At 41.7% G+C, this 20,963-nt stretch overlaps 1 protein-coding gene across 9 annotated transcripts in view; it reads left to right on the top strand.

Moving 5' to 3' along the window:
• caskin1 (CASK interacting protein 1) overlaps window positions 1-20,963 on the top strand; it is a 140,113-nt gene that overhangs the window by 47,593 nt on the left and 71,557 nt on the right. For all 9 annotated transcript variants that reach the window (XM_075455047.1, XM_075455046.1, XM_075455044.1 and 6 more), the window contains exon 2: window positions 18,727-18,778. In XM_075455047.1, coding sequence (XP_075311162.1) covers window positions 18,727-18,778 — 52 coding nt within the window. The remainder of the gene's footprint in view (window positions 1-18,726; window positions 18,779-20,963) is intronic.

The following is a 20,963-nucleotide window of genomic DNA, read 5'->3' as shown; positions in this document are numbered from 1 at the left end:
ACTATCTCCCTCTGCGGCTACTCAAATTTAACTTCCCATGCTGCCTCTGTACTTTCCTGTGACACTGATGCTCAATCAAAGTGCATCAATCCTGGCTTGGAAGTCATATGTGAAAAGGCCTTTAGCTTGAATGTTATTACCGTTTTTCTAGTCTAAAATCAAATCGCCCTTCAGCAAGTGTTTTGTGTACCCAGAGGCTACAAAGGATGGTTGCTGATGCTGAGAAATAATGCTGGGTTCAAAGTGAACAGTCAGTTTTGTTAGAATAGCGTTTGGACAATGCGTTTTGCGTGCTTTGAGTGCATCCTGATAAAAATCGAGAGAAAGGGATGGAAAAGATAAATGTGTTTGAGATCCAGCAGGAGAAGGGAGAGGAGACAGGAGTAATTGATCAGATTATAGAATATGAAAGATTTGCTTGCCTGTTGGGTTAATCTTGTACTCTGTTTGTCAAACTCATGCACATACACACTCAAACACATGGTCTTCCCTCGTCCATCATCCTGAATTTTACCTTCGACTCTTCAACCCCCCCACCACGCCCTGTTGGAGGGCTCAGAAACAGACGTGCCAGTATCGCACATGTGTGAGGAAGCGAACTGAGATGCTTCTGAGGGCTGCTCTCGTGAATGTGTGTGTGGACAGTTAGCGAGGATATGACGTGTGTATTTATAGTAAATGAATTCAGCTGGCTGCACCTCTTGACTTCCTCTGACACACACCGAATAATGCTCAGCGGTGTGTGTGTACCTGCTGCGTGAACTCTTTGCTTGCACATGTGTTGACAATGATGTTGTGTTTACATGCTGAACATTGCATGCACGTGTTGTTTCATCCTGCGACGTTGTCCAGTCTGACAACGTGCAATTACTGACTGTCACTTTCCCATAATGCAGCTGTCAATCATTAAAACTGTTCTGTGGCAGCGCTCTTAGCTACAGAGGTAGACTGGGCTCAATGATATAGTAAGAGAAAGCTGAATAAAAATTAATGGTCATCATTTCAATCTATTTCATGACTGTGCTATGTTTAGGAATAATAAATTGTGTAATATGAATCACTGTACAAGTTTTTATATTTTTCTGGTTATTCTTTGAGATTATTTCTTGTTCATTCGGTCTCACATTTAACTAAATAACTGTATCAGTATGCGACAAACACGAAGGACAAATCTGCTGTCAATTTCACACAGTTCACCTGAGTTCTACATTCAATTTGGAGCTCCATAAAATCTTAAGGGAGAGTACATAATCTGGTTTAAATGAGCACCAGACTGCTGGGTTTGTGGTTACAAAAGCGACAGGGAAGCTTCTTTAGCTGCACAGAGTACATCCAGGCATAAACGTTAGCAATCATTAGGACACGTCAGCCAACGTCAGTAACAGTGGTGGGCTCTTTTCTCCAGCTGAGCCGGTCCTCAACTGGTTCTCCTTACACCACAGATCAATTTATCTTTGATAGATGATAAATCCTTGTCCTTTACGGATCTTTTTGACCCCCATAAGGCTCGTAATTAGAAGGCCGTACTCTGTTGCGTGCGTCTGCATTTACGTTTTTAGTTCCTTTAGAATATAGAATGAAAATTCCTGTGTAGATCCATATCTTTTCCCGTTAAACTTGTTTAAGATCTCCTTTATATTGTGTAACTGCAGAGCTGCTATTTTTTTTTTTAAAGAGAACATTAGTCTGATAGTTGAATATCTCTAACAGGTGATGCACATACAGAAGTACTTTTTCTGTTTCTACGCTTCAGGTTATTAACCTACAAGTTCAACTTTAAATGTATGCAACGATATAGAAATGAATAAAAACACAGTTTTAAAACTGGTTGATAAAAACAATCTGAAACAATTGAGCATTCTTTAGTTTTATATCAGCACTTTTAAGCCTTAGGTCTTATGGTCCTCATCCATGAATCTGATTAAGACTGTGAAGACTCCCAAAAAAGAGATTTGGACCTTGAGTGAAATAATACCAGTTCACATATATCTTTTAACCATCCACCCAACAGTATCATAAACATGCAAAGTTAATTTTGTGCCTTCTTTTAAAAGTATCAAAAAAGAATAGAATAAATCAATAAAAATGACCTTTTGCCATCGGTCTGGTCTGCATATACAACAGGTCACAGTTAAAGTGTAGTGGGCTGGCAACATGCTTAGATACTGTAAATTATTAGCTTTTGCTGGCTATCTTTACAGCCTGTTGCAAGTCTGTGCTTTTTTGATAAATGAGATCCACAGAACTGTGTACTGCAGCACCTCATTAGACCACCTGCATTAGTTTTCAAAACTTCACAAATCGATGGACAATTAGAGGTGAAAGCGTTCTTTTAGCAGTGTTTCATTGAAATAAAACTCAGCAGAATCCATAACTAGAATTACTCCTTTGTTATATAACTTCTCCTGTCTCTGGTGTATTGACGTCTTCATGTTTTGCTTCTTTGTGTACTCTTCTAATTGCACCGCCCTCTGTTTTAATGGCTTTGCTCTCCCCTTTGTGTTGCTTTGATTCACGCTGGGCTCCCCACAAAATGGGAATCATACTGTTAAGGATTTGTAAAAATGCACAGCTGCTACCTTTGCTACAAGTAAAAGGCTGAAGACAAAGTTTGGTAATTAGTGGTAATGAACTGAGGTGATTTTATCCAGCTGATCTGGAATCAGGAATTTGCTAAATGTCTGAACAGAGGAGGTACCATCAAGTCCCATTTGTTGGAGTCTTGGAGCCTGTATAGTAGGACCAGATGCTGTTTAAAACAGTTCATCTGGAAATAAAGAGATCACACTGTCACTCTTACCACTCATCACAACAATGTGGATATATTTCTGTGTGTTTGTGTGGGTACATGTGATTCTGATTCCATGTGTTTACGTGTGTGTTCAGCACACTTCTCAATGTGTAGGAAGAGCTAGGATGCTTGTTGCCCAGCAACCGCCTCTATGCAACCTAGTGCTTCCTACTTGTATGCATGACCATGTGTGTGTTTGTGTGTGTGTGTGTGTGTGTGTGTGTGTGTGTGTGTGTGTGTGTGTGGACAGAGGGAGAGTTGGGCTGCTGGCTGATGGGTTTGCAGCAACATCATGAAATCAGTATTTTCTCTGAGTTCTGCTGCAGCAGGCTGTAACATAGTGAAATGTTCACTGTGTCACGATGCATTTGTGGCACATGATTTGCTCAGAGTACAGAGCAAAATCTACACCTGTTTGGCGTAGGATTTTGATTAGCGATTTGTTTTTAACTTGATATTGCATTTAAAACTCCCACACATCCATATTTTAACAGCATTTTATTTGTCACCCAACATAGTGTATGAAAAGCGTTAGCATTAGCAACTACATAAAGATCTTAGATATAATAGAAAGAAAAACAATTAAACATCTCAAAACAAAACAACTGTTCGAAGACACAAACATAGACACTTCATTGTTGAGATATCTTAGGAAAATTATTTGCACACCAAGCATACTCAGTGGGTAAAAAAATCACAATAATGAGTTGCTAACTGGTGGTAGGTAGCGTTAGCAAGCTTCGCAGGCTCCACATTTGCGTGCCCTAGGTCACAATGCATGATGGCCCATGGCAACTGATGCAGTGTACACCTTCTCTATACCACTTTTAGTGTACAGCATTGTGACTCAAGAGGACTTTATAGTAAGTGGAAGGTTTCAGTTGAAATTCTGAACAGCACTACAAAATGGCTGACTCCTTACATAGTGGACTAGATAGTGAACGAGTGGACATCTTGAACACAGTCAAGGTTAACACAGCGAGAGAATAAACCGTTCACACTGACATTCACACCTGTAGCCAATGTAGAATAACCGGTCCATTTTACAGTTACATGCATGTTTTTTTTTTAAATTCTTTTTTTTAATAACCCTCCCTGTTAGAGATTTTTTTTTTAATTGCAATCTGATAAGGGGAATTGAAATGTGAAAGGAGCGACTGTTTTTGATTAACCTGACTGGCTGTTCAAACCTGATAGTGAGTTAAATGTTGCATCCATTTAGTTTTTAAGTCCGATGGCAATCCAGCAGCCCTGATGCTGGGTCAAGAATATTTGTAGTGCTATGTGGCATCTTACAGCTTTAAAGTACTTTTAATTAAGATCAGATTTATTGTCATGCATACTGTCATACACAAAATGGACTATACATGTTAAACACAGACATGCACGGGGTCATATACTCATAGACAGTGATGCCATACACTGGAGCGGTGGGCAGCCATTCACATGCCAATGGAGCATGGGGGTACGGTGCCTTGCTCAAGGGCACCTCGGCCGTGACAAGGAGGTGGACTGACACCCCTCCAGCTGTCAGTTTCACCAATCTTTTGAGTGGCGAGTGGCGAGAGTGGCCAACCTTCCGGTTATTGGACAACCCAGTCTAACCACTGAGCCACGGCCGCCAGTTTGTATGATATTCTCAAAGACAAGAACCGCCTGCATTGTTTCTTTTTTAAATTGAATCCAAGCAGAGGAGCCACCACCAACAGTGACATCTATTGTGTTCTGAATTCATACAAAAGTTTGACAATAAGAAGGAAAAAACAGTCCAATATTTAAACTACGTTAAAGATTTTGGGTCATTCAGTCCCACCCATCCCTTTGTGTTGGGCGAGAGTACCTCCTTCCATGTAAGTGTTAGTTTTGTTCGGATGGAAACGTAAGCAGGTGTGGATCTAACACAATTTCCTCCAATTCCCGCCACTACACCATTCCTGAGTTCCAGAAGTTAATACACATTTGATATATCAACCGACTGATCAGTATTCCTCCATCTTCTATGAAAGCTGGATGAAAATACAGTGAAATAACACATCAATAATTTACATGTTGGTAAGGAATATAAAAGACGTAAAAAACATATTGATATTTTTTTTCCAAGTGTGGCGCTACTGTATATGTTAACGATCGCATCCCAGTGCCTGACGACAGGGTTTGCATGTCTTAATGGTGAAGGCGTTTTTGTGTGTGTGAACCGTGAGCAGATGGTGTGTGTGTGCGTCTGTGAGCTACCTGCTCAGGAATCTCCAACTTGAAAGGGTTGATGAGAGGTCAAAAAGGATCAAAAATCTCCTACAGGCAACACACACACACACACACACACACACACACACAGTTCATCTGTGCACTGGCATTTACACTGTTCAGATCAATTATTCACGTTAATTATTTATACTAAGGCGTCAAAGCCATGCACTTGTTCACAAATCACTGTAATGTGTGTGTATATTTGGTTTGGATGTGAAGCTGCCTGTCAGTGTTCGCGTACACATTCATGATACAACACAAAGTGCTGCATGTGTGTGTACATCTGGCAGGCAGAGGATGATGTTGGCAGAGCTCCCCGTCTTACCCTCTCTGTCCTTATATGATGTCTCGTACAAAGCCTCTGTCCTTATTTGATCACACAGGCGCGGCCATGTCCTTTTGTGATGTCATAATAAACTAAAGAGCGAGCTCATAAAGTCTAAAGCAAAGCAAATATTCAATCCACTCACAAACACACACACTCGTTATATCTTGTATATACTCTAGTTGTATATGTGGTATCTTGTATAAAATTGAGATTATGGCTTTTGTTTCCAGCTAAAAGTCAGACGACACCTGGAAAAAAAAAAAAACAGATCACTGTGTTAGTCCTACCAAAACTGGACTTTTGAAGTGCATTTAAACACATTAGTCCTACATAATGCATTCAGAATTAAAGTGCTGAAAGCTGGTCATCGAATCCCTCCTGCACGTATACTCAGCTAAACTCAACAGGCCAGTGCACTCTGCGCATGCTCCAGAGTTCCATCTTTTTCGTAAAAACAGTCAAGTGTAAGTGTAAAATGATACGGCTGAGTTCCCTATAAAGCTGATCTCATTCACATATTTTTCCACCAGACTGCAAAACACATTGTCGCTCTGTTTTAATGAAATCCGGCTGTTATAACTGCAGCTTCATCTGACAACTTGACCATGCAAGTAACCAAGAGATGTCTGTGGTGTGAATTCAGCCATATTTACATGTACGATTAATGATCATGAGAGAAAGGAAACATTTGCTTTTTTGGTACAACCTTAAAAGATGATAGTATGAAGTCAGGTTGTCATTTTTCCCGAAATATTTGAACAAATTCTGAGGTTCTTGGATTACTGAGAAGAAAAAAAAACTGAACATCGAAAATGAAATTATTTCGCATCGTATAACTGATTTTTCAGTCATTTCGTTTTATTATAAATTATGCAAAAAATTGCAACGGGGTATTAGGGCTACATTTAAAAAAAAAAAATCTTTGTTCTCGTAATTTATTCTCCAAAAAAATATATATTGGGAAATGAAAAGAATAATATTGTGTATTTATTATGTTGACGGGAAGTAACAGGAGAATAAGAAGCACCAGTTGGTTCACTTAGAGGTTGGTTCTTTTCCATATTTCTGACTGTTTCAGTATTTAGTTGTGACTGATTTATATGAGCTGCAGTACTCAGAACTACAATACTCAAATGTACCTACATGGTCTGAGCATAACATACAGGCTCATTATTAGATTCTAAAACCATTTGATAGAATTCTGCAGTCAATGTTTTAAAGGGGAACTGCGGTATTTTCAACATTAAGCCTCTTTTGTGAGTCGTCTGCAATGTTTTAGAACCCCCCTCACCGCTTTTTTGATGTTTACTGCTGTCTCCGGTATTTGCCTAATTTTGATTCTTCTCAACCTGCTTCAGAATGGCAAGTCATGTGCATGTCCAAAAAGGTCCGTAAAAGCACAATAAACGTCCGTTTTCAAAATAATCAACTCACCGGAGTGGTTACTGGTGTGCACTGGTAATCCATATCAAATTTGGTTGCGAAAAGTTGCTTCTGTTGTGTTTTATTTGACATTTTGTACTGGATGTTCGTTGATATTACTCCGCCACCGCTAAGAAAATAGTGCGAGCATGAACGAGCTGCCAAATAAAACACGACAGAAGCAACTTTTCGCAACGAAATTTGATATGGATTACCAGTGCACACCAGTAACCACTCCGGTGAGTTGATTATTTTGAAAACTGACGTTTATTGTGCTTTTACGGACCTTTTTGGACATGCGCATGACTTGCCATTCTGAAGCAGGTTGAGAAGAATCAAAATTAGGCAAATACTGGAGACAGCAGTAAACATCAAAAAAGCGGTGAGGGGGGTTCTAAAACATTGCAGACGACTCATAAAAGAGGCTTAATGTTGAAAATACCGCAGTTCCCCTTTAAGTCATATCTTTAAAAATGGTCTGAAAAATGACATGAAATATCTGGAAACCTAGAAAAGCATGGAATTTTTTTAGATGCTATATTTGTTGGAGCCCAACAGATGGGACATTTTGTAGAAGCCCTAAGGCTAACTGGTTATCCATTAGGCAACCATGGTTCCTAAGTCTGACTATTTTTTTTTCTCACACTATGAAACCTAAAAGGTACAAAAAAAAAAAGAATTCTTCTATTTTCCTTGTGTGATCAAATTAACTTATTCTCCTCGCCCACAAAGGCAAGCAATGAGAAGTAAAAAAATTCTGCTCATCCGTTTGGTTAATTTTGCCCACCAGTCTGACACAATTTTTATTTTTTTTTGTTTGTTTTTTTACTTGATGAGGATAGAGGTAAGACACTTTTTAGATCCCTGTGTAATGGTTTCCTGTGTCCAGACCTCTGATTGTACACTTCATATGTCGTTCAAGGGCAGTGGCTCGGTTAGACTCCCTCTTGTGGCAGAGAAGAGTATTACAAAAACAAACACACTTTTTTTTTTCTGTTTGCCTTTCAGAGTTAAAAAAAGATCAAATCTTTCCTTCACTTGCCTCTCAAGGCTCCCATAATAATTGGTCTAAGTATCGAGACCATTATCACATGTTTGGAACACATCCCGATGGAACAAATACACACCCAAGGGATCATTTCAAAGGACTTTACTGTTGGCCTCAGACGGGCATAAACTTTTTTAGGCAAATTAAGTTTCCAGAAAAACTTCCATCAGGGAAATATCCTCCACTGTGTGAGCTAAATGCCACGCCGTGCCACCAGCTGGATGCCTTCGTTTGTTTGCTGCTCTGTGTTGTAGGTCTTTGAAGATTTCTTTTTACACCTTAATGTGGTTTGAAATTTTTCAATTTTACTGGCTGGAAATCAGTGAGTTTGAAAAGATTTGAAAAAGTTTAAAGGAGTAACGAATAAATACTAAAAACAAAATCATTTTTAAAAATGTTTTTCTTTTGTTAGTTCCTCTGCGTCTGGTCACCTAACTATAAGACGTCTTGGTTGGTTCTCAAAATGGCCAAATGTTCTCTGGTCACCCAATTGAGAGCAATAGGTCAAGCGAGGAAGATTTGTTGTGTTTTGTATTCACACGGAGGGCTTAAACAGGCATGAGAGTGTCATCTTTACAACATTTGTGGTCTAATTCTGAAAGGTAATGTGCAGGAGAAAAGTCAGTCCACTCTGATAAAACAGGAAAGACAGAAACTGCTGTAATACCCGAGAACAAACGATTGCATGAGACAAAAAAGAGGTGCTGTCCTCTTCCTCAGTCCAAGGACTGAAGGGAAGGATGTTCCAAGAAGAGAGAAAAAAAAAGTGAAAGGCAGAAAGTGGGATAAAGACGTGAAGGGACAGAGGAAGGGAGGGGGGTGGTGAGGACAGATCGATCAGAGCCAAGAAAACAGGTCTGCTTTTAGAAAGCACTCCAGAGCTCAGTGCACTGTTTTCCATCCTCACTGCCAGAGAAACTCTAAGGAGCGGAGGAAAGTAGAAGTATGTAGAGAAAAAAAAAAAATACAAACTAAAACAGCTGGGGAATCTTTCTTTTGTGTCCTCAATGTGACGTAAAAGTATGCCATGTCATACATCGGCAAATTCCCTTGTTTAAAAATAATCTTTACCTCGAGACATTGGAGAGCAGCACATTAAGAAAAGAAGCAACACTGCTTCCTTTCCCTCCACCGTGAGGATAGAATTATCCCATTTTTGCCATGAGGGAGAAAAACAGAGAATGCAAAATCTCCCGGATGAACCCCACAGCATCTTGTTTTACATCCCTGAATGTGTTTAATATTTGGCATATGGATATTTCTGACCTTTTGGAGCATGGTCGCTTGCTCAAGCGTGCACAGTGCAGCCCAAGTGAAGAAAAACCTCAGACCAGAACATGTTGAGAGGGAGCGATCGATGCAGCATCAGGGCATGAAACGCAGAGCAGAGTGAGGAGAGTGGACTGTTGTGTTAACTGAGCCCCCCCACCCCCCAACCCCACCCCACCGCCACACTCACTTAAATGTCACTTGCAGTGTTGAAGCGAAACAGAAAGTGTTCCAGAGCATCATCTCAAAGCATTTGTGATAATGCTAATTGCTAAAAGCCCAGCTTGGATTATAACCTTGCTCAACACTTTAGCATGCAGTTCGCTGAGTTTAGTTGCAACAGGGGTGGTTGTTAGAAAAAAGAAAAAGAAATGTAATATTGCTATTTACATCAGCTTGCTGCATGCTAACAGTGTGGAAAGAACAGGAAAACCGAGCTGGGGAGTCACAGTAGGTAATTAGAGAAATTAACTAGATACAGACAAAAGGGGACTATTTTGACTTTGCGTTCTGTTCTTTTTAGTTGTTCATTTAACTTGTTTCCAAAAGCTGTATGAAAAGTCCTGACTGGTGCACATATAGAGCAAACTTTAAAAAAAAAAAAACCTCAGCGTTAAACATTTTTAATTGACTCCGTGATATCAGATTTCTATTTGCGTTCCTTACTCTAAATGGCTTGCCTTCAGCTGTTTCAGAGAAGCTTTGATTCCCTGGGAAACTCAATTTTCAGATTTCCAATCAAGCCTGAACACACGCATTTGAAATATAAAGCGTGCATTCTTTCAATTCAAAGGTTTTATATGAGGGCTTAATTTAAAAAAAAGAAATCACCTGATCCCTACCAGGTCTTAAAATAGGCAGATACAACCTCAGGTGAACAATAAACCATAGCATATAATTTGTGTAATTATTTATTGAAGAAAAACTAAGCAAAAGAATCAGAAACTGTGTGAAAAATTACAAAAACGCATGTAACCAGGTACCAGTAATTTATCATTAGCAAGTGTTAGCGCCCCCAAAAGCAGAAGTATTGGCAGTTTGTTGGTCGGGAGCATTCAGGTGTGTGTTAACACGATGCCAAGGAGGAAAGACATCAGCAATGATCTTAGACAAACAATTGCTGCTTCCCATCAACCTGGGAAGGGTTATGAGGGCATTTCTAAACTATGGACGTCCCAACATGTTCATCCCAAGGTCAGACCGTGCAGTGCTCAGAGAAACTGCAAAGACCCATGAGCTACATCTCAGACTCTACGGGCCTCAGGTAGCATGTTAAATGTTAAAGTTCATGACAGTCCAGTTAGAAAAAGACTGAACAAGTTCTTCTCTCTGAAAAGATCATGGCAGCACAGCTTAGGTTTGTAAAGTTACATCTGAACGAACCACAAGACTTCTGGAACAATGTCACAGTGGACAGATCCAACTCAGACTCAGCTTTATTGTCATTCAAACTACTTAACAGGATAAGAACGAAACACAGTTTCTCAGGTCTCAGTATGTGCAGCGTCAAGACTAAACAACAATAGGTAAAATTGTAGAATGAAACAAGAATAGAGGCAAATGACATGTTGCAGCATCAAGGCATGTTGTTGAGGTGCAAAGTGTTTGGGGGGTGGAGCAGTTTAGCAGTCTGACTGCATGCAGGTAGAAGCTGTTTCTCAGTCTGGATATTCTTTTGCAAGGCAGCCTACTTCCGGACAACGGTGGGGTGAACAGTTCATGTGGAGGGTGGGTGGGGTGACGGAGGATGCAGGTGACTCTTTTCCTGAATCTGGTGGTGTAGATGTCCCCGATGGGTGACAAGCTGCACCAGATGGTCCTCTGGACAGACTTTATCACCCTCTGCAACGCCTCCTTGTCTGCCACAGTGCAGCTGCCATACCACACAGTCAGGCAGGAGGTCAGGACACTCTCCACCTCACAGCTGTAGAAGGACCTGGGGACATCACCCAGTCCTGGTCTCTTCAGCTTCCTCCGGAAAAAGAGGCGCTGGTGGGCTTTCTTAATGATAGCCATGGTGTTGATGTGTCCGGTGAGGGTGTTGGTCAGGTGTACCCCCAAGGTACCTGATGGAGGGGACCGTCTCCACAGCTTCTCCCACTATGTTGTGACGAGGGGAGGGGGGTGCCAGTCCTGCGGAAATCCACAACTTCTTCTAGATTTTGAGGATGAGGTAGTTGCATCTGCACCACCGTGTCAGGACACCCACATCCAGCCTGTACGCCGTCTCGTCCCCGGCGATAAGTCCTACCACCTCTGTGTCGTATGCAAACTTCACAACAAGGTTGTTCTTGTAGCGAGCTCTGCAGTCATAGTAGACCGAAGTGGAGATGTGTGGTCATAACGCACAGCGCCATGTTTGGAGAAAACCAAACACAGAAAATCAGCACAAACACCTCATACCAACTGTCAAGCACGGTGCTGGAGGGCTGATGACTTGGGCTTGTTTTGAAGCAACAGGACCTGAACACCTTGCAGTCATTGAGTCCACCATGAACTCAAACACATGTGAGAGACAGATTACATCATACAGAAAATGGTTACTTAAAGGTCTTACTGGTTAAAGGTGGTTCTACAAACTGTTGAATCATGGGGTGGACTGGGTTGATCACACACTGCTTCTGCATTTTGGCTTAGTTTTTAGCCAATGAATAATGACATGGCGTAACATGTAGTGTTGTTGTTCATTTTAGGTAGCAGTTAGTCAATAATATCCTATATTACTATATCCAGTGAATAAGCTGTGCTACAGCGGGGCGTGTCGATGAAATCATCCCACTAAACGCGCGTGTAGAAAGCTTCCTATAAGCCCCCCGATAGCCCCGGATAACAACAACATGACAGCTATGAGCTAACAGTGCAATAGCACGCGTTCATTCATTAATTCTGCTTAAAGTAATTGTGAAATAAAGACAGATAATGCCTTATTTAGAGGCTGTATTGTCTATGCCCTGTTCACTCTCGTTATATGAATATACGCAGATCCCAGGTGATCTAAATATCTTCCGAAAGGACGCCACCTTTCACCAAAAATAAGGTCCAGGTTTTAAAAAACCGAACTTCTCCTTTAAAGAACTGAAAATAATGCAACCAGTTGCCTATGAAGAACAATAAGAGAATTAGTGAAATTACATTACGCATAGACAGTTTACAGTCTGCAACACATCATAGATAAACTAATTAAAAGATTTTGTCAGCAACGCACAGCAGATTTTGGTTTGAAATAGATGATCTATTTGAGGCATCGTGTCATTGAATTAACTTTTATCCCCTCAAATATTTCCAAGCATATTTTTTCTGGGACTTTAGAGGAAGGTTTCTCTCAAATTACAATTAAATTTTCAAATGTTGTATTTATAAGTCCTGTCTATCTATTCATCCAGACAGAGAGAAATATTGCACTGCAGCAGCTAACTTAAAGTTGACAACCCTGCAGGAATCAAGTAAGACTGCAGTACAAGCAAAATGCTGCCTCGTAACTCTTTATGAGTGAATTATGACCAAATGCTGACATTTTGTCTTTGTAGCACTTTTATTATGTAGCCATCGATTTTATGTTGAAACTGGTTTCAAATGAGACAGCTGGAAACATGAAAAAATATAATAAACTATCCAGCTACAGCTGACAACATCTCTATGCAACAACTGTGAGTTGACAAAATGGGTGGTGTGCCTTTGTCATGTTGATGTTAAATATTCGGAAAAGGCCTTAAAGTAGCTATCAGTCCCCTAAAAAGTCATTCGTGTGCCTCAAACTTACACACTTTAAAGTTTTGGCTACCAAAAAAAGAAAGGAAAAAAAATCTATCACGGCCTTAAAGTAAAGCTCTTGCATGGTTGCCGCGTCTGCTAGCGCGAGCGGTGTTGATGACGTCACGATTTCGTACCGGCTATATAGTGGCACAAGTCGATGCGCCAGTAGTTGCAATTTTCTCCGTCACAGAGGTGGCGCTGCTACGTGAAGGTTACCGCTACTCTACAACGAAGATAGTCGAGAAGAAAACAATGCCATTGCCAAGAGCAGGAACACTGTCATCAATGATATTGCTGCAATATCTGGAAGATGAAATACTTAACGTGTTTCTGTGTTTCACGAAGTTCGTGAGCCAAGACAATTCAGTCAATAGAGGTGTAGGTCTGAAGCCCCCGGCATCACCACCTGGAGTCTCTGCCCTCTTCTTTGCCTTCATGTATCTGTCCCGTAGCTTCTTCCACACATTCTTACAGAACTCTCCTCTTTCCCCAAAGTTCTGCCAATCTCTGTCCACGAGTTTTGGGAGTTTACGTGGTCCCAGTGCTGTTTCACTGCAGTTTTGTGCCTGATGGATATTTCCCTGATGGAAGGTGCCTGTACAAACGCACCTACTGACTGAGCCTGGTCTCAAATTGGTCCATCCGGTTTGTCGTTCTCAGCGCAGCCAAGTTACAAAAATCGACTGGTGCACAACAACACGCTGCGCCGTCTTTTCAAGGCAAGCGCCATGCCTGAAACGTCATTTTGACGTCACGGGTCTGCGCCTTGAGCAACGCGTCAACTATAAATCCAGTTTAAGTCAGTGGGGTTACATGGCACTGTAAAAATTGGATTAAGGGCTAAATTACAATAAGACTGAGTTATTAAGTTCATGTAGACACCTTAATCTGACAAGAAATTGAATCGGATCGGGTTATTCGCAATCGGAGTAAGACCCCAAGATAACTTGGTTGAAAGTCGCAAACGTGCTTGTATACGGTGAAGCACATGGTGAATTGGACTTTGCGTTCTGCGCATGCTCGAGATTTTTTTCTGGGGTCGTGAACCGGAAGTCAAAGGAGACGGTATTACTGTTCTTGTCGCCGCCGTAGTAAAAGAAACAAACAACACGATGGAGAATGCGCGTTTGTGCAATAACCATGCTCATCACAAATGAAATGTAGAGGGAAGTAGCTTCATCTTGCTCTTCGTTCACCATCTTTCTCGATGCCTGAGTTTGTTGTTGTTGGTGGTGTTGATGCGGTAAACCGGAAGAGGCTCTATTAGCAATATTTGAAATGGGTACCACGCCACCTATCGTACCGGGGTATGACATGCTTTGTGCCTATGATTCGATTTCTTCAATGCCATATATCCAAGAATAATTACGCTTGCTCAAATAAGGAGCATAATCCAACTATAGCTATAATCAAATTAATCTCATCATGTAGACCCACTGAGTGACTCAACAGTTTTTTGCTCCTCACTCAGTTAAATGGGGATCCATGCATATGCTAATCCGACCTTGTCAACATCCGCCTACCGCCTGCTTACTCAGCCAGACCAAAACATGCTAGCCCCCAACAAATTTCTCCTTGTAGATTGCACGATCTTGTCATTTCATTGGCTCTTCATCGCATGCGAAATGACTATACAGCCCCACCCCCGATAGTAGTCAGGACTGGCCCCTGAAATGTTCTATGAGGAACATACAGGCTCTTTGACCTGCCCTTTCCAACGCGCAGTTTATACTAACTGGAAAAATTGATGTCACAATACCTAGCGTGCCAGGTGTCTTAATGTTGCTTCACCTGGTCGTGTGCCGTGTGTTTTTAGTAACCTGGTGTGCAGCAGAAGTGGCACGTTTGTAAAACAGGAAATGCTGCAATGAAGGGAGTGAGAGCAGATCTGTCTCTACAGCTGTCTGGTTGACCCGTTGCACCGTTTAATTTATTGCACCATTTATCGGGACCATAAAACCCACGAGGATACAGATGTTGCAAATTCTTATAGAAACATCTAAAACCCCTTCAAAGAACAACAGTGAGGTTTTAATTGCATCGTTACATCTGTGTATGCGCGCTCTACTTCCGGTGTGGAGCTGTGCTATTCTCTCAGCAGTGACACCTACTGTTTGGGATGAACACTGCAGCAAGTGCAGCGCACCTCACCAAACCGATACAAGGGACGACGTGTTAACATCCCAGCTCACTCACACATCGACTTGGATGTTAAATCTAATTCTGGCATGAGACAGTAGTTGGTGCTATGTAGATTGTTGAATTATAGAATTAATAGAAGTTGAATTCCTCAGCCACAGCAATGATGGTTAATAATGCACATGATATCTGTCTTGTAAACCTTAAAAAGCATCCTATGGACATGTTAACAGGAATAAAAATTCTATATAAAACAAACAAGGACTTTGAAAGGTGTTGAGAAGGAAATGAGAGGTATCAGCAGGGGACACAGGCAAAGTGCATCCACCAGTGAGAAAGAAGATGGCCTGCGAGGTGGATTTTTTTGATAGCTTGTGAAAAGCAGATGCGCTGAGTCACAAAGGTCTTTGTCAAAGGCTTTGTGACGTAATGGGGGGGGGATTTTCCTCCTGTTACATCGGGTGTGTTAATTTTCCTTTCACATAACGGAGCTATGTGGAGGCAGGGGTCATGGCTGATGGCTGGTTGCCATGATATTACGGGGTCAGGAGGTCGGGGTTGGTGCATTATAAAACAGATGGAAGAAGATTGTACACAGAGACCAATGTGTGTGTGTGTGTGTGTGTGTGTGTGTGTGTGTGCTTTGTCTTTTTGAGAAGAAGCCAGCTATTGTGTTTCGCCTGTTGGTGAAAGAAAAAAAAAAGTGTCATGTCCTTTTCTCTTTGAACTTTTCCTCCTTTTTACCACAACTTCTCCACACTTCCGAATTAATGGATGCACATAATCTGTCACAACACACACAGGATGAGATTTTGCCTTTGAAAGCTCTTGTGTTTGTGTATGTGAGAGTGAGTGAATCCCTGCATTCAGTGGCCAGAAATAGTCTGTAAGGAAATCAATGTTCCTCTCCCAGTGGCGCTGGGAGCTGTCTCCTCTACAATAGAGCGACTGTCCTGTTTCCTGCACCCTAGAGGGAGCGTGTGTGTGTGTGTGTGTGTGTGTGTGTGTGTGTGTGTGTGTGTGTGTGTGTATGTGTGTGTTTGGAATGAGGGAAAGAGTGAGAGAGAAAGGGTGACTGCAGGCTCATCTTTGCTGGGCCTCAATTCTGCACCATCAGCTAACAGGAGATATAACAACAAAGGGCAGAGGATGAAAAATAACGAGGGGGAAAACAGCAGAATGTTCTGTTGGTGTACTGAGTGCACTCTTACACTTACGTTAATGTGAGCATATGTGTGTGCTTCCACTGGTCTGTGAGTTTGTGTGCGCACAATAAACTCGACCTGCATCAAACTTCCTGCGCTTTCCGACATCCTTCGCCTTCTGATTGACTGCGGCGGTGCTCTCAGTCACCAGACCCCCCGAGCTGCGATAGATAGAGCGAGTAAATGAGGGAATGACGTCATCGTTACCACCGTCAGACAGTGTCTGGGAGAAGAGGATACCGCATTCAAAGATGAGGCCTCATTTGTTCGTAGAGAGTTCATCCAAGCCACCTGACTGCCAGTAGCCTGAATACGATAAGATTAAACGATTTCACAGTTCTGCTATACTGCTCTCCTGTTATCAGACCGCCTTCTTATATTAAGGATAGGCAATTTTCAAGGTTTTTTGAGCATTTGTCAGCTCTACCAAACCCAGGGCCATAGTTCCTGGAAAATGGTGGAGTGCTTGTCAACCAGTGACGGCAAGACGGAGCAAGAGATGGACAGACGGATCGGGGCTTCATCAGCAATAATGAGAGCGCAGCTCCGCTCCATTGTGGTAAAGAGGGAGCTGAGCCAGAAGGCAATGCTTTCGATTCACTGGTCCATCTTTGTTCCAACCCCCACGAGATCTGGGTAGCGACTGAAAGAATGAGGTCGCAGATACAAGCGGCTGAAATGGGTTTCCTTCAGAAGGCGGCTGGGCTCAGCCTCAGAGCTAGGGTGAGGGAGCTTCTCAGTAGAGCTGCTGCTCCTCCGCATCGAAAGAGTCAGCCGACTGAGGTGGTTCGGGCATCGAGTTAGGATGCTTCCTGGTTGCCTCCCTTTGGAGGTTTTTTCTGGCAAGTCCAACTGGGAGGAAGCCCTAGGGCAGACTCAAAACTTGCTGGAGGGATTATATATCCCTTCTGGCACTGGTAGTGTCTTGGCTTGTTTAGAAGATGTATGCTTTTAATAATTTAAGTATTTAAGCTTTGTGCATCAGAAAATAACAGTTCACATCACATTAAAGCTGCCGTCGGCAACTTTTTTTTAGTCATATTAGCTTGAACTGTCATGGGATTCTGGAAGTAGAATATTAAATAGGCTGTTTAGGAAAAATCCCGAATTCTGTAGCTCCCTCTAAAGCCTGTAATCGTGCTTGCAAAAATCGAGCGCTCCCGGCTGTTTTTAACCAATTAGGTTAGGTTTATTATTTATCTATTATCTGAGCAGAACAGTCACCAACCATGTCTTCCATGTTGAGCGTGAGTCTGCCCCCAGCTTGTGTGCGCGCACACTGGTGTGAACTCACGCGCACAACCTCGTCCACAGAGGGGGAGGGGTTTGGGGGGGCGATTCAGGGGTTGTTAGAGGTTGGGGGAGGGACTTGAAAGTTGTATCAGTTTGAATTTTCCGACTTTAGACTCGGAATTTTGAAAACCTGCCGACGGCAGCTTTAATGTACTACAGAGTTCTTTCAGTATGCTAAACAGCCAATCAGAGTGATCGCTCTCACAAAGGGCCATTAGGGTTCTTATGGGCAGACATGGAGAACCAGCAGTGAATACGGAAAGTGTTGCTTGTTTTTGAGATATAAAGATGACAAATGAGAAGGGATTGTGTGCAACCTGTTAAGTTACCCGTTAGCTCACTGTCACCTCCTGTCTCATGCGCTCATTTGCTATGCCAAACAGCCATTCAGTGCGGGCTCTCACTGCAGATGCTAAAAGTTGAATCGGCTGAAAAAGATGTCAGCTGACTCTCAAAACAGAGTCTGTAACCTCTTAATACCAGGTTTTGGTATCCTTCTTTACAGTGAGAGTATCAGAAAGAGTAAGAGTATGTAAGCAGGTAAACTGTGGGCTGTTCCGGGTCTTTATTTGCCCTGCTAGCTTAGCGTTTCAGTGGTGTTGTTTCTTCCTTTGAACACCGCACACAAAGAGCTTACACGTTAGTCCTGTTTTTCATCAAGCTAGCAGAAAATGTTCTTCACCCACGAAAGAAGCTTTGTCAGTCGCAGACCTGACAAAACATTTGAAATAAATATGATTTATCATTGAATGAATTTTTTAAAAATCCCATTGTGGATCTTGGAAATATTAATGAAATTCCCCCTCAGCCTGAAATACATTCTGCAGTTAGCACTAATGTTGCATGTCGACAAGACCGTAAAGATTGTGTGTGTGTGTGTGTGGTGGGGGGGGGGGGGGGGGGGGGTACAGAGTGATGTACAGAGATTATCACTGTGGGGGCCTAAATTAGAGGAAATTACATTCTTTAATGCGCACAGCTGACAGGGAAAATGTGACGATAATATGACTCACAATCGATGAATGACCTCTTTGTTTCTATTCAAGGGAAATATATAAGTACAAGGGGAACAATTTATTTTTTTGAATGCATGAAATTAAAAAAACCCCACTGTGGAGTAAAATAATGTTTTCAGGGTAAACACTGAATGCAACACCGATAATGCTCGTAAAAAAGGCAGCAGTCAGGTGTTACACAGAAATGCACTGATGGTCCATTTCATTTGTTTCAGAGCTCCTCGGTTCAGCAAAGAAAGTGAATGTCAACTTCCAGGATACGGATGGGTGAGTAACCACCTCTTTCTCCTCATGTCATCCATTCCCCCTTATCATTCACTCTGTCACTCTCTTCATCAATGGCGAGTGGCCCCATCTATTAGCATTCATCCCATCATTCTCTCCTACTTCCCCCCTCCCACCGCTCCTCCAAATTCATATGAAAGTCTTATAGATGTGTGTTTTCTGAGCTCTTGGCTCCTGCTTTGTTATTAAAACGTAAGCATCAAGCTTCATGCCTTTGTGAGTAGTGGCCCATATTCGTGCAGTCGGGTTTCATTATGTAACAGAGAACATTTGGACAGAGTGCATTTTTTTTTTTTTTTTAAAGGCTTAATGGGAGCTACACAGAATCACCATGTAAGAAGAGGTCATTTATCATAAGCCCCTGGTGTTAATTAATCGCGGCTGCAGAACCCAGGAACAAGAAAGAAAAATGTTCCAGTCAAGGGATGACATGAGTAATATTAAAAGGGTTTTAAGGGACGTACAGTGCCTTAAAATATTGACCCCTTTTGGCAGTTTTTCCAAAAAGGGTTTGGGGTTTTTTGGGGTGGCTGTGGCTCAGCTGGTACTGAAGAGTGGTCGTCTTCCAACCGAAATGTTTTTGTTTTTTTTATTCTCAAATACTTACCTTTCCCTCATCTGCAGCTTGACCAAAGAATGCGTTGAAGGTCCAGGTTATTAAAACGGCAGCTTCGTTCATCTGTGTTTTAAGCTTTTAGAAACAATCATCTTTAGAGCTGGGACTTCTATGGGCCCCAATATTTGTTTATATTAGTTTAAATGCCACATCTTATTAGTCTATTCTGTGAGTCAACTGAATATCTGTCTGACCTGGAAAAGGGATATTTCCTTGGATATTTTTCCTTATCCAAATCATGGATCAAAGGACAGAGGGCGACGTGTGCGGTACAGACAACAAAGCTCCTTGAGGCAAATTTAAGGTAAATAAAACTGACTCGGCCTGACCTATTATGCTTTATATACTGTGCACTTTGCATGGCGTATCCCTCACAATATATTACACAGTTCCGTTGGTAGGCATTGGGTTGTATTTAAAAAGGACTTGAGTATTTCTTCATTAGAAAGCTGCTTAAACATTCATCTTACAGCTGTTTGTAGTGTTGATGGTTTCCTCAAAATCTGTTTCCACTTTCCCCAAATCTGAACAAGTCACGATGGATTCGAGAAAATAGAAAATCTTTTATTCTGTGACGTACTATGGACTCATCATGTTCTATTACTGCATGGCTCGGATGCTTAAATAGGATTTAATGAATGAAAGAGGAGGATATTGGCAGGGGTACAAAGGGAGGCTGAGAACCCCCCATGAATTTGTGACTGGCGTATAAGAAAGTAAGGGCCATGGGATTATTTGCAAATTAACTTTTATGTCTCTTCATTCATTGCTGCTCTCCCGATATCTTATCCCACAAGCAACTTTTCAACATCGATGCAAGTCAGATCCAGTGGGCTACATGCAGTTGTGGTTAACATGCTATCTTTGCTTAACCACTCACTGAATCAGACTGTGCTACATTAGTGAACAGACATTCGGGTACTAAATCTTGTTTTTGGCCACATTTTTCATTTTGACTAAAGCTGCATATGTTTCATTGCTTCGCTATCTAAAAGCCTGACGCTGCTCATTTGCGACAGACGCTGCAGCAGATATTTTGTGCTTGTGCTTTTGTCAATTTTAATGACTGTATCCAGCACTGTAGCCTGAAAACTGCTTATCGGAGAAATGGAAATTCAAAAGCCACGGGGGCGGGTAACAAAGAGTTTGGATTTTTTTGGGGGGGGCAAAGGTAATTATTTTCTTTAATAAAGAAAGCACCATTTGTCAAAGCACCTACACAGATACTTGGTAATAGAAGCCCAGTTAGCAGCTTTATCTGTGTTTATTCAGCTTTCTGAGCCGATTAACTTGGTACTGTCATTAGATGAGGTGGTATTATACCTTTTGGATCATTTTAATAAAGTCTGAACAGTCTTGACGAATACATGTTATTACACATGTAAGAAACTTGCATGACAATGCTATATGAATGCTGCGTTATGAACAAGTACGCGCTAGCGCTGAGAAATGACACAGAACTTTCAAGATAAAATGTACTGCCATGGCAACACTGACACCAAGTGTAAAAATAAGTCATTAATTGTTAAATAAACAGATTTTTCAAAATGA

Source organism: Odontesthes bonariensis, chromosome 21 (assembly GCF_027942865.1).
Source record: "Odontesthes bonariensis isolate fOdoBon6 chromosome 21, fOdoBon6.hap1, whole genome shotgun sequence".
NCBI classification, from domain to species: domain Eukaryota; kingdom Metazoa; phylum Chordata; class Actinopteri; order Atheriniformes; family Atherinopsidae; genus Odontesthes; species Odontesthes bonariensis.
The sequence above is the reverse complement of the archived record's forward strand: the minus strand, read 5'-3'. Positions and strand labels throughout refer to the sequence as shown.